At 39.4% G+C, this 15,774-nt stretch overlaps 2 protein-coding genes across 3 annotated transcripts in view; both read left to right on the forward strand.

Moving 5' to 3' along the window:
• LOC115434446 (ly6/PLAUR domain-containing protein 6-like) overlaps positions 1-15,774 on the forward strand; it is a 1,359,089-nt gene that overhangs the window by 133,193 nt on the left and 1,210,122 nt on the right.
• LOC115434240 (nck-associated protein 5-like) overlaps positions 1-15,774 on the forward strand; it is a 197,458-nt gene that overhangs the window by 83,077 nt on the left and 98,607 nt on the right. For all 3 annotated transcript variants that reach the window (XM_030156080.1, XM_030156088.1, XM_030156092.1), the window contains one exon: positions 14,393-14,456. In XM_030156080.1, the coding sequence (XP_030011940.1) occupies positions 14,393-14,456 (64 nt within the window). The remainder of the gene's footprint in view (positions 1-14,392; positions 14,457-15,774) is intronic.

Here is a 15,774-nt window from a genome sequence, read left to right on the forward strand (position 1 = left end):
TGACAGCCAGGGGACTTTCATTTTGAACGAGGGGGCAGCTCCTTCCAGACAACTTTCCCATATAATTCCAAGTGTCTTTGCGGTGTTTGTCAGCACCGTGGAGCCCTGGGCCAGAGCAGCCTTTTTTTTTTAATGATCTGTATACGTGTGGGGCACATTTCAAGATCTCACCAGCCTGAGCCTTGTAGAGAGACTGCTTCTGTGACTGCAGGCCATCCAACTCAATTAAGGCTTCTTTGAATGCATTCCTCTTAGCCTGCACTGCATTTATCTTCCCCCATGAACAGCACGCGGGAACTCCAAAAACAGTCATGTACAGCTCTCTGGGCCTGTTAAGAACCTGTTTTTTGCAAATACAGCATCTGAATAAACTAAAAGGATTGTGGCGTTTTGCCCAATTGCATATTTTGATGCAACAAAGCCAGAAGACACTTCATTCTAGCAGAAGTTTTATGCCTTAATGTTTCACTGGATGTTAACAAGTTGGACATAGAAAAAAGGGGCCTATCAGATGTCTTTTCTCTGTGTCTCTTGTTGGCTTAACTTTGAGTAATGTCGCTCAAGAAAAACATAAAGTTTAATGGTCCGACACAATTTATAACCAATAAAAGGCTTTTATTTGCTAGCTATCAATGGCTTATTCCATGCACTGACTGTTTTGCCTGGAGACAAAGCTTTGCCCAGACACCCTCGCTGACTGTTAAGTGATGTCATTAGAGCTGGAGCATTTTTGTGGTTTCTAAATGGATGAACTCGCTCCATGTGAGTTCACCAAGGTGCGAAGGCTCGTGGGCTGTTTTTGCAGTTACTGCTTTTTAAAAACTGCCATGCTTTCCAGTCGACACTGGCTTGGAAAAACTTGCCTTTTGTTTCTTTCATTGCCTCAGTCTTGGCTTCCAAACTTGTGTTGTTTCTAAAAAGCTGTTGTTGATTTTTCATATGCATGCTTGAAAGAACCCACAAGTGTTTTAGTTCTCCTTAAATTGGATTTGTTTTGTAGGTCACAGCCCTGTAAGCCAGCATTTTACAAGATAATATAGTACTGTCCTTGTTTACTACACACAAAAAACACTTTCCCTCATGCCGCTCACAAGTTTGGGATCAAAGCAGGCACTTTGTGAGTGTTCCCTCCTCGCCTCTTGTTTCATATTTCTTCCCTTGTCACGATGACTCTTTCAACGAAGTGGGCCATTTACGACTTTGGGAAAGGGGGTCAGTGTCTTATTAAGAGGTTGTGCAGGGCGGGGAATGTCAACAAACTTCAGCTCCCCGCTATCTCCATTGTAAATCACCAGATAATAGTAGAGAGAAACATGCGGGACCTCGTCCAGTGGCTGGAGGTGTTGGTGCAGCTGGAAAGGAAATAGGAAGAGGCTGCTGGAGAAGCTCACCTTCATGCAGTAAAGCACCTTTCCTGGTGTATGTAGGCTCTGTTAACCATTTGGTGGTAACTATAATGGCCACAATAGCCTTCAATTGCTTGATTACAAGCATGCCGTAGGGACAGAACCAGAGCTCCATGGCAATAGCACTGTGAGAAATATATCATGGAGGAGGAAAAAGCTTGCACTAATGATGTTTCCACTTTCTCCAAGTAAAATTCCCTTAATATGTCAAGATTTTTTTCGGGTTAAAGAGTTGAATTTTGAGAATCTAAATCCAGTGAAATAGATATATTGAACCAGGAGCATCAGCATGGCAGTGTAGGTGTTGGAAGGGATAGTACAACCCTTGGTGTGAGTACTCTTGTTGTATACCGTACCTTTGTTTCCATTGTAATCCAACCAGCCATTTGTCGCCCTGTGTAAAGGGCTACTGTTTGCTTGGGCTCTCTGAAAACGATGTGTTGACAGCGGGCGTAAAATACCTCGTAGCCTTTGCACAGTCCCCATGAGTCAGCAGAACCTTCTAGTATCGTGGTACAGTAGAAAATGTAAGCCCCCATTCCCTAGATACTTAAACTCAGAGATAAAGGGTGTGCAGTAAAGAACAATATGTGAAACATGTGCTTTACTTTCAATAAAATATATGCTTTTGAAAACCCTGATGCTACAGGCTGCAAATTAAGATAGCTTTCCTTCTGGCATGCTGTTAGATAAACCTTTTTGCAGATTCTTCTTGCCAGTAGTGATGAAAGTAGTTCAGATTAACACAGTAAAGGTACTAATACATAGCACACTTTGAAAATACGTCACTGCAAGTATAAGTTCTTATTTGAAAAAAACCTTGCAGAGGTAGAAGTATGTAAGTATTATTAAACTGGATTCAAGAGTGAAAAGTAGTCAACATGTTAGATTATTACTCAAGCATAATGAGGATTTAGAGCTCATTTTTACCTATTTTGCAAAGTAGTGCAACTAGGGATAATGTTCTTTATGGATTAATCTGCATTATTCCCACCATTAATCAATTCATTGTTTGTGAAAATTAGCAAAACAGTGAGAAACGCTGCCACAATTACTCAGAGAGCTATTGTGATGCATTCGCATTCCCTTTGTCAAAGAGTGCCCAAAAATGACCAATGAATGATCAATAATCGTTTCATACATATCAGAACATCACATTTTAAGGGATACACAGATTGCAAATTCTTGGCCAAGACCAGTCGTACTTAGTTTCTTTGTGTTGTTTTTGTTGTTATTTATCTTCCCTTGACCAAGAAACCTTCAGTATAGATATGAAATAGTTTCTATTTCAAAATATTTCAGTCCTTTATCACATTATCTTTGAATGCAGACAGTTCAGTGAATGAAGTTAATGACAAAACATGACAAATCTCCCACAGCTGCCAGTGAAAATCTTATATGCTGATTCCGATATTTGGCCGATATCAGCAAATATCCAGCTGATATATCAGTGAATTCTACATATTTTGTGTGGTTTGTAAAAGTTTAGTGAGTAGCTTAAGTCGGCAACTGAATTTTATGGTGCAGAAGGTGTTTGATCAGTTCCTCTGTAACCTACAGTTATCCATATCTTTCTTCCCCTCACAAACCTGCAGAGATGTTTATGCTTCAAAATTAAGACTCCTCCGACAGCTAGCAAAGTCTGGGTGAAATACAAGCTTTCTTTGCGCCCTAGAAAAGACAGGTAAACTCCTAAATCATGATATAATTGTAGTTCAGCATGGGTAGCACTTTGCTTAAACTCTGTTAAATGTCAGAGTGTGCGACAAACTAGACAGCAATCACTAGCAATCACTGGAGACACTGAAAATCACACATAAACACAAGATTATAACCTGTTAGATGAAAGCATGGGTCCAGGAATGAGGTTTGATGATGGATGTTATAAAACATAACTGCAGAAGCTCTGTTTGGCTGTATTTTTTGCTCCCTTTTCATTGAACCTTGAAGTGAAAGACCAAAAACATTCTTCATTTTAAAGGGACTGGTTTGTAGTTTCTGTGTTTTGCATGTGGCTAAAAAACAAACTAAAATACATCAGTTCAAACATGATTCAAATATGACCGTAATCCGTTAATTGAAGCTCGGGACCTGTTCAATATTTAAGGGTTTACAGCCTAAGTCTGAGAAATAAACACTTGGTTTGAGAAGATAAATCTAATGACATAGTGACAAATATTTGGTACACCTCTCACTTCATGCACTGTTTTACGCAAAAATAGTTCAAAAGTAGCCTGTTAGTTTTTCTTTGACCGTTTACTTCTTTTTTAATTCGAGTGAAAAGGTCCCAAACACAGAAAACTACACAAATGCTTCTCCTAAGTAAGTTACAGCTGACTTATTCTCATGACAACCATCAGGTCACTAGTGACCCATTCAAGGGTAAGGGTTACATTTTTGCCATGTTTGAGCTAATGTTGTTTAGGTTGTGTTTTCCCATCATCTTAAACACATAAATTTGGTGTTTCTCTTTAACATGTTGTCAAATACATCCTTTTTTTTGGTCTATCATAAGCCTACCCTTAACTTTAGCCGAAGCCCGAAGCAAAAGTTAATGTTTTTTTCTGTTGAATGTTAGAAGTGTAATTCTCAAATTAAATCACATGTCAAATAATGCATGAGACAAATGAACTTATTTGGGAGGAGACGTTGTTACACTATTAAACACCATCTGTTTGTGCATCTAGACGTTGTCATGGGATGAATAAGTCATGATCCATTTAAAACCTGAATCAAGAGTTCTTGGAGTTTTCTCTTGCAGTTCCATGAAAAGGGTGGATGTTAAAAGGTTAAGTCTTTCTCTTTAAATATTTTCCGTCGTGATATGTGAAGTCGATAAAGTCCAGTAAAAGTGTGTCTTCCCTGTTTATGTCCCCCTCGCCATTTGGACATTAAAGATTCAAAGTTGTGTGAGTGTGTATACATGTCTCTGCGTATCTCCGCCCGTGTATTTGCACTTGTTTGTTCATCCGTGGGTTTATGAGTGCCCCTCGTGAGTTCGCGTCTAGCCCCATCTTCATTCTTCATGAGCCGTTGCCGGTGAGTAAACCCTCCCGACAGACAAGCGGGTTGGGCACGGCGGCCGTTTTTAAAGCACATCTGCTCATCCGCAAATGTTTCGTTTCGTCTGGACAGGAATGCGTCTGTGGCTTGGAAACAATTGAGGTCAGGCCCTGCTCGCAGAATAAGAAAACATTTAAGGAGACAGACAGTCAGGCAGGGGTAATCCACGCTTGGCGGTGCATTCCTCAGAGCTCTGGAGGACTCTTGGAGGATTTTTCATGTCTGATTTTTGCTACTTTGGAGATGCAGCGAATGAGTTTGATCTGAGTTTATCTCCTAGTTTACACATGCAAAGACAACTGGTTTTGGTATTTCCATTTTTCAAGGAGCTTTGTGGTTGTATCCATCACCAATGTACTCTAAGATCATAGATGGAACAAAAAGCAGATATTTGGTTAAGGAAAATTTAATAGATGTAGAAATTGTGATTCAACGTCTGTGCTGCAGTAAAAGAGAAAAAGTCCAGGCTCTGGAATGTCAAAAGTCTAAAGTTAGCATTCGAGGGACATTTCTAGTGGATGTTTGTGTGCAGAACTATGAAACCAAAAGGCTATTAAAGGAGTCTGACTTCAAATGATATAGGAAAAACACAAAAAATGGAAAATAATGAACATTAACTTCAGTGTAATGTGACAATGAGATTGGTGTCAGCAACAGAACTTGAAATACTTGGATGTTTTCATCTTTTTGGACAAGGGGTCGGTACAGACCACAGGTCTGTTTCTCTTCCTACATTAGGCTACATCATGTTACATTTTCTTATTTTCATCTTGTTCAGTATTTCCTTTGCCACTTGTTTCATCCTTCTTTATCTGGTTCAAGTTTTGAAATCCTTCTTGTCTTACATTAGTTTTGTATTTTTGCATCTTTTACAATTTTTTTTCATCTTTTGTCTTGTATTTTACGTCATTGTCCACTTGTTATATCAAATTCTGTTTTTCTGTGAAGCTTTTTGTGTCACTTTTGGATTGTTTATGTAGTTACTCGAGTGTAATGTGCGCCGATGGATACAGCAACTCCTCATTTAGGTTGAAATTTGTCAGTTATTCAGTGCAGTGATGCAAAATGAAAATGATCATTAATTCCCTTCAAATGCACCGTTTTAAATGTATCAGACATTAGAGTAGAAAGATAGATATAGATAGATGTTTTTGACAAAATGTTGGTAAAAGTAAAAAGTTGTTGGTAAAATAATCAAGTAAAGCTCCATTTAAGTACATGAACAAAGTCGTAGTCAGTCTGTTCGCCCTCTGTCCAAGATACTGTCAAGGCGTTGTGTGTAAAAGCTGCTCTCAGGCTGCCCACTGCCTAAAGGTTCTCCAGTGTAATTAGCTCTCCAGCTCCGTGCATTTTTTCGTAATTCCGTTTAAATATTGCCTTCTGGACACAAAATCCACATAAGAAAATAACTTTTTCTTTCACAACAAAGCAGCTTTTTGTGGAAGTTCAGAGCTGATCAGACTGGGTGAAGGGACGTGTTCTTTGTGCTCTCACAGTAAAAGCTCATCACATTTCACTTCGTCAATAATTGATGGTCTGCCGTGGTGAGGTAAGGCGCATTGTGCTGGGCTGCCTGGCTGGGTGGTGAGTCTGCCCTGGGTGTGTGAGGTGCTGACATGTGGCTCCTGTTTTTCCCCGCTGCCCTCCGGTGCAGATGGGGTCCGCGGTGGGAGACGCTGTGGGAACAGGGGCAGGTCACGCCGCCGATCTGCGTCGGCGTCAAGGCTCCTCTGTGATTGATTGGAGCTGCCTAATGCATCGGGACCAATTGAGCGGTCACAGATGTGTGTGAGCTCCACTCAGGAGATGCTTTAAACAGATGAGAATGTTTACTCTGAATGCTCAGGGCAAATAAGAGGTTACATATAGAAAAGCAATGAAATCAGTTCATTGGACTACAGATTGTGAAATGATACTAAATTACTGAAGTTTCAGAAGGTTTTTCATTGTGTAATTATTTCATTATTGTGTGTTGTGATAAAAAAACAAAAACAAATAAATGAATAGTGCGGTAGTATCCCCTGGATCTATGTAGGAAGTATGGAGAAAAGTCCCTTCCTAAAATAATGATTTAGCATCTCACAAAAATGAAACATACATTATCACCAAGTGTATCAAAAATAATGAGGAGCTATTTCAGATTAACAATATAGACTTAGACTTAGACTTAGACTTAGACTTACTTTATTGATCCACACAATGGGGAAATTACTTTGTTACAGTAACAGCACAAGACGTAACAGGCTGCCGGCATCCCCGGCGCCATAAATCTTGGCAGAATAATGCAAAGCACAAGTATAAGACATCATACAGTTTACACACAGTCATATAGACTTATAGACACAGACATATATTCCTTCAAAATAACGTGACGTGTGCAAAATAATGGGATACTTTCCCAAATCCCAACGCAATGTATTAAAACAATGACAAACTTTCTTCAAATAATGAGAAAAAACTATAATTTTATTTGTAAAATAATGACTTGGTATCTTAAAAAAGGGACATTTTCTCAAAAATAATGAACTCTTTCAAATTAACGACATATATCAAAGTAATGCAACATGTTCTCATAATAAGGAAATACCTTCTCAAAATCATGACCTAATTCATCAAAAGAACCACAAACCTTCTTAAAATAATGAGAAACTTTATTAAAAATGGTCATTTAGTTTCTCAAAATGATAAGAAACCTCAAATTAAGTGAGTAAGTATGTGAAGAATAATGGTTTAATATCCCTAAATGATGAGCGGCTTTCTTAAAATAATGACTTAATATCTCACAGTAATGAGAAATGTTCCTCTAGGTGGAAAGGGCCTGTGTATCCTCATATGTGTTATGTTCTTCTTTTGAAATACTGACTCATTATTTTTTACTTACAGGATCCTTTTTTCATCACAGTAGGGGAGATGACAGGGTAAAATACTAAAAATAGAAGATTTATGGGAGGTCTTTAGTGTCAAAGACACACCTCCCATGTCCACAGACATCATATCTCTGTTTTCCTGTCAGGCTTGGGGGCCTGGATGTTATAACTTCTCAAACACCTCCCTAAGCTCATTGTCCCAGACTGAGGCAGGCTGATGGTTTGGGTCGGTGCACAGGGGTTACATAACACAGCTATAGGAGGATTAAGGATGGGAATGACCGGTCCGGAGCTGAAGCCAAAACCCATCCATAGTCCCTCTCTTTCCCTGTGTCTCTGTCAGAGCAGTTTGCACTATATGGGCCACAGGGATTGCGTGCATATCAGGCTCTTAACCCAGCGGGAGAGCAGACACTAATACATAAATGCATGGCAGCTCTGCTCTCATCCAAACATTTATGCATCCCTCCCGGCCACTCTGTGTACATTTGTGGTTTAGAAAGATTGAAATGTTTAGCTCTGTAAACCTCAATGCCAATATTGGAAGGATGGATGATATTTATGCACCTTTTACACATCCTGATGCTTGTATTTATGTCAATCTGAGTAAATGCTGCAGGGAAGAGCTGAAGTATTATGTGATGTTAACATGTTGCTATACAGAAAGGAGATTAACCACACTTGATAATAAGATGGTGTAAAGCAATGGAAGGAAAACAAAATGCAAGAGACAGCACTTTTTTTCTCTTTCTCTTTCATTATGTGCTTAGTGGCAAACAATGTACAATGGATTAAACCACCTGTATGCAGGAGTTGCGATAACAGTGATGAAAACACAGCTAAACCTCCCACAATGCACTTCAAAGCGCATGGATGCAACATGTCAGCTCAGGTTTGGCAAGCGCTCCGACTGTGATTGATCCTCCCTCAGCCCCGACAGATCGTGTCTTTGCATGCTGCCACGGCAGACATGTTGTCTGAGGGAGTGGGATGTTTACACAGAGTAGAGAAGGTCTGATCACCTGCAAGGTGTCCAAACTGTCTGAACTGATACATCACATATTCACATTTAACTTAGTCTGTATGTTTCTATTTTTAAGACGACTGCTGTTATATTTCATCCAAAAAACAGTATCTCTTTTATGATGTTGCAAGAACAAGAAAACCTGGAACTGTAAGATCAGAAAGTCTGCGAGCTTTCATGTCAGCAAAAGCATGAATTGATGTTTGATCACTTGTAAAATGATATGTATGCACAAAATGATCTCAAATGCTGCATATCTGTTGCATTTCAGCTGTGACAAAGTTAAAATTTAGCTGGGTTTTTGCATTAAAAATAAAAGGTTTGGGTTTAGAGAACATGAAAACCTGCAAAAATAAATACAACTTTTACATTTGTGCTGAAATAAACAAGGAGCTTGGCTGGAGGAGCTATGACCAAGGCTACACAGGTGTTTCCTTGGTTTCGTGGAAGTCCTGTGGAAGACTTTTTGTTAATGTGACCCATGACGCATAAACAAGGCATGACATGTCTGAATTATATAAACCAGGAGCAAGAATTAAAGAATTAAAGTAATTGACTATAGATTATTCTCTCATTGGTTTATTAAACCCTTGACTTATGAATCCGTCAACCTTTCACTAGGGATCTAAGGCATCTGACAGTTTACTATGTACTGATGGTAGACCATATTAGAATTGGTATTGTTTAGTATATCCAGCCTTATTTACTTCAATGGCTAGTGCCTATTGACATGTACTAATTGTATTAATAGAAATCCATGTTGCTTAGTTTGTAAATTCACTTGCATATGAACAAAAAGCTTATAACTTGTAAAATGGGCTGTGAATTGTGTTGCCATGCTAACGGTTAGCATCTGCTCTAGATAGTCTTCAGTCCTTGTCGTCAAAGGGAGCAGTTCACAATATTATCATGATCTCTTCTGATACATTTCCCACACTTGACACTTTGTTTGGGCTTTTTGGGGTAAAGTCAACCTTAACTATGGATGAACGTAAACAGGGTGTGAAGAGTAGTTCATAGTTCTGTAGTTCACGTAAATGATTTATCGATGATGTCAGTGGATTGTTCCAGTTCTAGACACAAGTAGTGAGACAAAATGAGGAACACAACACCTTCAGTGTTCTGTCAGAACCATTTTTGGTGTTCTTGGTACAGCCTGAGGTTGATGACTCAAAATAAGTGACACAGAAATAAAAAGGGAGCACAAAAATGAGAATTTGCTTGCTTTATTTTATGCTGAACTTGATGTTTTCAAGCTTATCCAAGCGGTCTAAAGACTTAAATGACATGACAAGTCTTGTCCTCATGACCAAGTTCTTCCACTGTGTGCATATATTAATTAAAAGCAGTGACATCAGAGTAAACACAAACATGTGCATGGAGGGAAAAAATAGAGCCGGGGTGTTGTAGTTGAGGTCAGGGTTGTCAGCTGGTTTGGCCTGCTCCAGTGAAGCTCAGCAGGATTCCCTCCGCTGGTTAGGCCTCTGGTGATATCAGGTGATTCCAGGTCACTGAGAACTGCTGGAGGTCCACGTCGACACTGCTCCGCAATTGGCCACTGGAAGTTAGTCAGCCAGCCTTTAAAATCGGAAGCAAAGAGCAAGAAAAACAGCAGAGGAGGAGGAGGAATGTATACAGGGTCAACTGTCAGCTTGAGCTCCAGTCACATGCTCTAATGTACAGGACAAACGACTGGTCTGCAGACTGGAGTCACTTCTGTTCGGTCACGCTCAAGTGTGAAATTCACAGTGTGTTATACTGAAAATGATGGAGAACCTATCATTTTCTACAACTTCCTGCTGCTGTAGAAAAGCTTCTTGTTTTTACTGCAGTTTAATTACAAATATAACTTTCATTTTAGGCTGTCGCCACTCATCCCAACGGCAAAACAGAAACACCCATGTTCAGGCTCCAGCTTTGTGTCTATATAATTGTCAAGCAATTTTGAAATTTCCCAACAAAAGAAAATAGGCACATTTCCACCAACCGATGTGTGTTATTGTCAGAATGTGTGGTATAGACTGTAGTAAGCTAAGCAGAAATCACAAAATAACCCTAACCAAGGATGAAACCAAGGAATCGTTTGGTTCTCTCAGTCCATATGATCATCTTTTGACACTTTATGACTAACTTTACTAAACACAGGATTGGGAACGAAAATGAGCCATGGAGCTGTTTTTACTGGGTCGCCAGTTGTCAGAGTAAAATGCATGAAAATAACCTGACGTAAAATCATTTTCCTAAATATACGTTTCGATGAAAATGATGTAGAAGATGCCACAAGAAAAACACAACAAAATTCTTCTTCTTCTTCTTGAATGTCTTGTATTTCACAACTACATTAGATATTATTCAGAAAAGGAGCTTCCATTAAACACAATATGTTGATGTTGAGAACTTGACTTTAGTGCAACGTGTTTCTCTCACCTTGTCAAAGTTTGTTTTACTTTTGTCATTCTTATCTCAATAAAATAAAAGATAGATTAACTAACAGTCGATTGATAAATCTAAAGCACTTTACATTTTCTTCTTGCCATGTTCCCAAACATTTTTTATCCTTAATACTATAATGACTTATGAAACACCTTGTCATAGAAGCATTTTAACCATTATTTTTTTAGTTTTTTGAGCCAAAAGATTAATTAATTACTTGAGGAGAAAATGAGCAGAAGAGATGAATAATGGAGAATGAAAATAATTAATAGTTGCAGACTTAATCTCAACATTTACTTTACAATGTATGATGTGATCATAATTGATAAAAATACAAAAATAAGAGCCAAGTTGTAATAAACTGTAATTATCCTGCAAGTTAAAGAATAAGATAATAAATTGAACCAGTATCTGCTTTTTTGCTGACTGTCCTTGTTGCATTCAGCAGAGGCAGATATGAAAACACCATAATTAATGTTGTGCCACACACATTTGTTGTTGATATCCAGCTACAGTCTTACAAGCGATGACTCGAGATAAACTTTGTGATGTAACGCCATCTGGCTATTTTGATTGGCTGGTTTACACAGCTGTTAAAAGTTCACAACGTTAATGACTGGCAGAAATGTCTCACGTTGATTGGTATTGAAATTAAAATCAGACAGCAGATCGCAGATTGCTTTCACGTGTTCTTGTACACCATTCAGATATGATATCATCCTTCGCTAGCGTCAACTGGATGCAAATGTCTCCTGTGAGTGTTTTGAAGGGGGAATACTGTTTTGACTACTGCTTGTGCCAATTACTATAATTATGTTTAACACAGAATGTCAAATTGCTCTATATTTGGCGATGATTTTTCTCGGGGCGCAGTTGGCTCATGCTCCGTTGCTCCTGGAACATGCCTGTGCATAAGTGGACTGAAACTTAACCCCTTACACGGCTGACGCACAGCCATAACACAGACTGGAGGAATGCCAGGCCGGTCCTGTTTAACAAAACAATATCTGCAGTGAGAACTTCCAGAAGCCTCCTTTTTTTTCACCCCTCGAGTTAGCGTAGGCATATAGTATGTGGTAATAGGAAGGGACACATTGTGTAACTGGAACACGGGTGCATTAGTCAGTCTCAGGTGTGGAGCATGCAGAGTTGGCAAAAGTACTCACATTCTCTTCTCAGAAGTAGAAGTACAGATACGTATGTGTGTGCGTAGAAGTACTGGTGCAACTTACTGACACAATCAAAAGTGAAATGACACAGGTTTTGAAATGTACTCTAAGTATTAAGGTTCAAAGTGTCCGATTGTATGTATCTGAACCTACCATCATATAAATATAATCTGAAAGCTACACCATTATTACCTCAATTAATACTAAAAATAATGAGCATTAAAAGGTGAGTTGTTCGTGGACATTAGTGCTCTCGGTAGACTTAATCCAAGATAATAGTCTGTACGCTAATTTCTGTGTGCTCAAAAATCCTTATGCTTCTGAATTCCTAGGTGTCTCTCCTTTGCTCCTCTACAGCGGCAACAGTGTGTGACAGTAGCTACAATCAGCTTAGAAATGCTACCAAATCCCAACTACCAGCATAACACAGCCTACAACATGAACTTCACATACACATGCTCAAGTTCTACATAATTAACCTTTAAATTACATCATTTTTATGTACTATTACTTAACATTCCAAATTGAGGACTTTGACTGATTTCAGTACGATGACATTTCTATGCTAATAGCTAATAATGTTGACTGTTGCTGCTGTAGAGGAGCTGGAGAGAGGCTTTGAAGAAACAACTTGAGTCTCCTACATAGCTAATGTACAAGCTGTTTTCATCGATATATGCAATCAAGACATTTAGCTCAAAACTGTAGTCAGCTGACGTCACCAAAAAATGACCATTTCTCATCGCGAAACTGATTCCAAACTTCAAATACCCACAGTGGCGCATGGTAACACTACATTTTGAACCTATGGAGACTAAAATCAGAAACATTCAAGTTAACTCAACTCTCGTAAACCTTTTATCATCCAACCTTTTCACAGAACCTTAACCCATGGAGCTTATCTTAGGGTTATGGTTAGGCTAACAGTCGAAATATGCAGTCAAAATGCATGTATTGACTTAATTCTACATTCTGCATTATGTGTTTAGCATGATGCAGCCCCTGAACTATACCAATCCAACAATGATTCATGTGTGTGAAACCATTACCCTTAATGGGGTTGCCAGTGACCTGTTAAGTGGTTTTGTAGAGTAGTACAGTGTTTGTGCTTTGTTTCTTTGCACTTCTAGGAGAATGCCAACACACACTTCTTCACACTCCCACCCATATATGCAGGCACATTTTAATGGTAACACACACATAAACATCACTTTCACCTTTATGAATGCACATACCCACACCTCATGTGCCCACACCTCAATTTACAATTCAGCACCACCTGAGCACAAAATGCAAACACAGTCATACTTTCACACCCAAACACACCTCCTCATTGCTCGCCTTCCTCCTGGATTTGTCACCATGCACATTGCTTTCACAATCGCTGTGCCAGCCTCCACTTTTGACTAATTCAGTCTGGTGCCATTAAGAGGGGAACCGCAGCAGGAGAGTGACTTCCACCAGACGCTCGTAGCGCTAGTCTTTTCTGTCCAGACAGTTGAATCATCCATCAACAATATACGTCCCCCAGCTGTCTCTTAATCACAGGGGCTTTTTCCCAGCCGACAGGTAAGCCACTGAGAAACAATGATGTCTTGTCAGAGCCGATGAGGAGATGTTAGTCACGAGTTATTTTGGGAGGTTTGAAGGGGGTTTGGGTGTCTGGTCTGGTGCAGAAATGTGAAAAATGCACAGGTGATTGTGATTACTTGTGGCTGGCAGCTACATAAACCTCTATTAGGTCCCACGGTCTCATATTAGGTCTCTGTGAATCACTCACGAACACTACTTAGACACTTCAGAAACTTGCATTTTTTACTCCTGTTTTTCAAAATTCCAAGGGTGGTTTTACTCAGAAACTGGCATATGAACATGAAAAAATTTCATTACTGTAAGCCAGGGAACAGGTTTCCCTCCTCAATAGAAACACTTTTTGTTGCGAGATGTGTTTCCCTTGAAGCAAGCTGTGATGTAGTTGTTTTGGTACCTCAGGAGACCCCGTGAACCAGAGTTCTTTATTATCTGTGCTAGTGTGCCAAGATTTATCCCATTAAAGCCTGGAATGCCCTCACGTGGGAATCGGATTGGACGCGCACAGTCAATTTCTTTGTTTAGCTGTGTATACGTTTGTGTATTTGTGTGTGAGTGGGTGTGTTATGAGTGTGTATCTGGGGTGAGGATGCCCTGCTTTTTGTTTCCTGTGAGCTATTTTTGCTCGGACAGAACTGCGAGCTCTCTGTTTGGCATTTTTTCCTGGTTGACCCCCAGCTCCTCAGAGTGCAGAATGACAGAACAGAGAAGTTTTGTTTTTTCAAAAGTTTTCCTTTTGTCGTCAAAACCTGCCCAACTGTGTCATTCATTTTACAGTGATCACATGTTGACTCACTCTTGTTTTCTCTCCTCTTTCTCTTCCTCTCGCCTTTTGTTTAGGGAAAAGCTGGCTGTGGCTCGCCTGCAGAGGGAAGTCGCACGGAGCAAGAGTGAAGGAACAATGGTAAAGTACAAAGTGGAGCTTCTTGCCCTCTAATCTGCATATAGATCAGAAAACCACAGTATCCTAGCATCACATCACTTATATACATACTGTCAGACTTTGCCAGCCTGTCACCGTGGCAAAAGTCCATCTTTATTTTTGCAGCTCTTTGTCGGAAGGCAGTATAAGCAGGAATTTCACAGAGATTGAATGAAATAAGCAATGTCTTAACAGCTTGGAGGCTTTATTTGGCAGGGGCATTATTTCCTCATAGTTCCACAATACATTCACTGGTTTCCTGCAAAAAAGTGTAGCTGTGCTGATAGGCAAGCTGAAATAACTGGAGGGATAACTAATGATGCAATCCAATTAATGACTTTTGTAGTTCTTACCATCATATGAAAATATCAAACTATAATCTCTAAATAACCAACAAAAGTAGCAGAAATAATTGTAACCATTGTGCACAATTGGTTATTGGTCATTTAGTGAAGCAGTTCACTACTTTATTGAAGGAATTATTGGTTTCACATAGGTTAGGTTTGTCTATAGTGTACAGTTTACTGCTCTACACTGTTATTTTACCCATAGGGACTCGTTTATAGTGTTCTTGAGGTTTGATGCATCGTTTAAAGGGTTACGTTGGATTCTAAGCAATCATGGCAGCAGTAGAGTAGCAACCGTAGTGTTCTGAGAGGCAAAACTGCTGTTTTGACAAAGGAGCCTAGTGGTTTTGAAGAGAGAGACATAATGACTTCAGCTCCCTGTTGGAGAAGGTCTGTTTTGACAGCATGGTGTGGTGGTAAAAGTATTCTAAACATAGGGTACACTTAGGAGGCTTTTACTGGTCTTTTGTCTAGACTTTCTAGTTTGATCTGAAACAAATCTACAGGTATGAAACCTTCCCTGGACCACGGTGAGGACCAGACAACCTGTCTTTGGTCTGACTGAAAGAAGTGGTTCGGTTTATGTACAATTTAAATGAACAACACTTATTGGATAGTTTGAACTTTCACAATATCATCACAATCATCACAAACAATAGAAGGAGATAAAGATGAGCTGAATTAACAACATGCTAAAGTCAATGATGATGATAGGATTTTTTTCACCTCCTAAAATCACAGTATGAAAGCAAAACTAATTGGGCCAAAAGACATAAACCTTGCTTTGGACTCACACTTAAACATCCACCCTTTTCACGCATCTTTCACCTAAGGTTAAGGCTAAAACAGAAGATGTGTAAGGCAAAAATTGCATGTATTAGATTTCTATTTGATGGGGAATATCTTTTAGTGTCTGTGGTTAGTATGTGGCTAAATCCCAACCAAACATGGCT

Source organism: Sphaeramia orbicularis, chromosome 2, assembly GCF_902148855.1.
Source record: "Sphaeramia orbicularis chromosome 2, fSphaOr1.1, whole genome shotgun sequence".
Lineage (NCBI taxonomy): Eukaryota > Metazoa > Chordata > Actinopteri > Kurtiformes > Apogonidae > Sphaeramia > Sphaeramia orbicularis.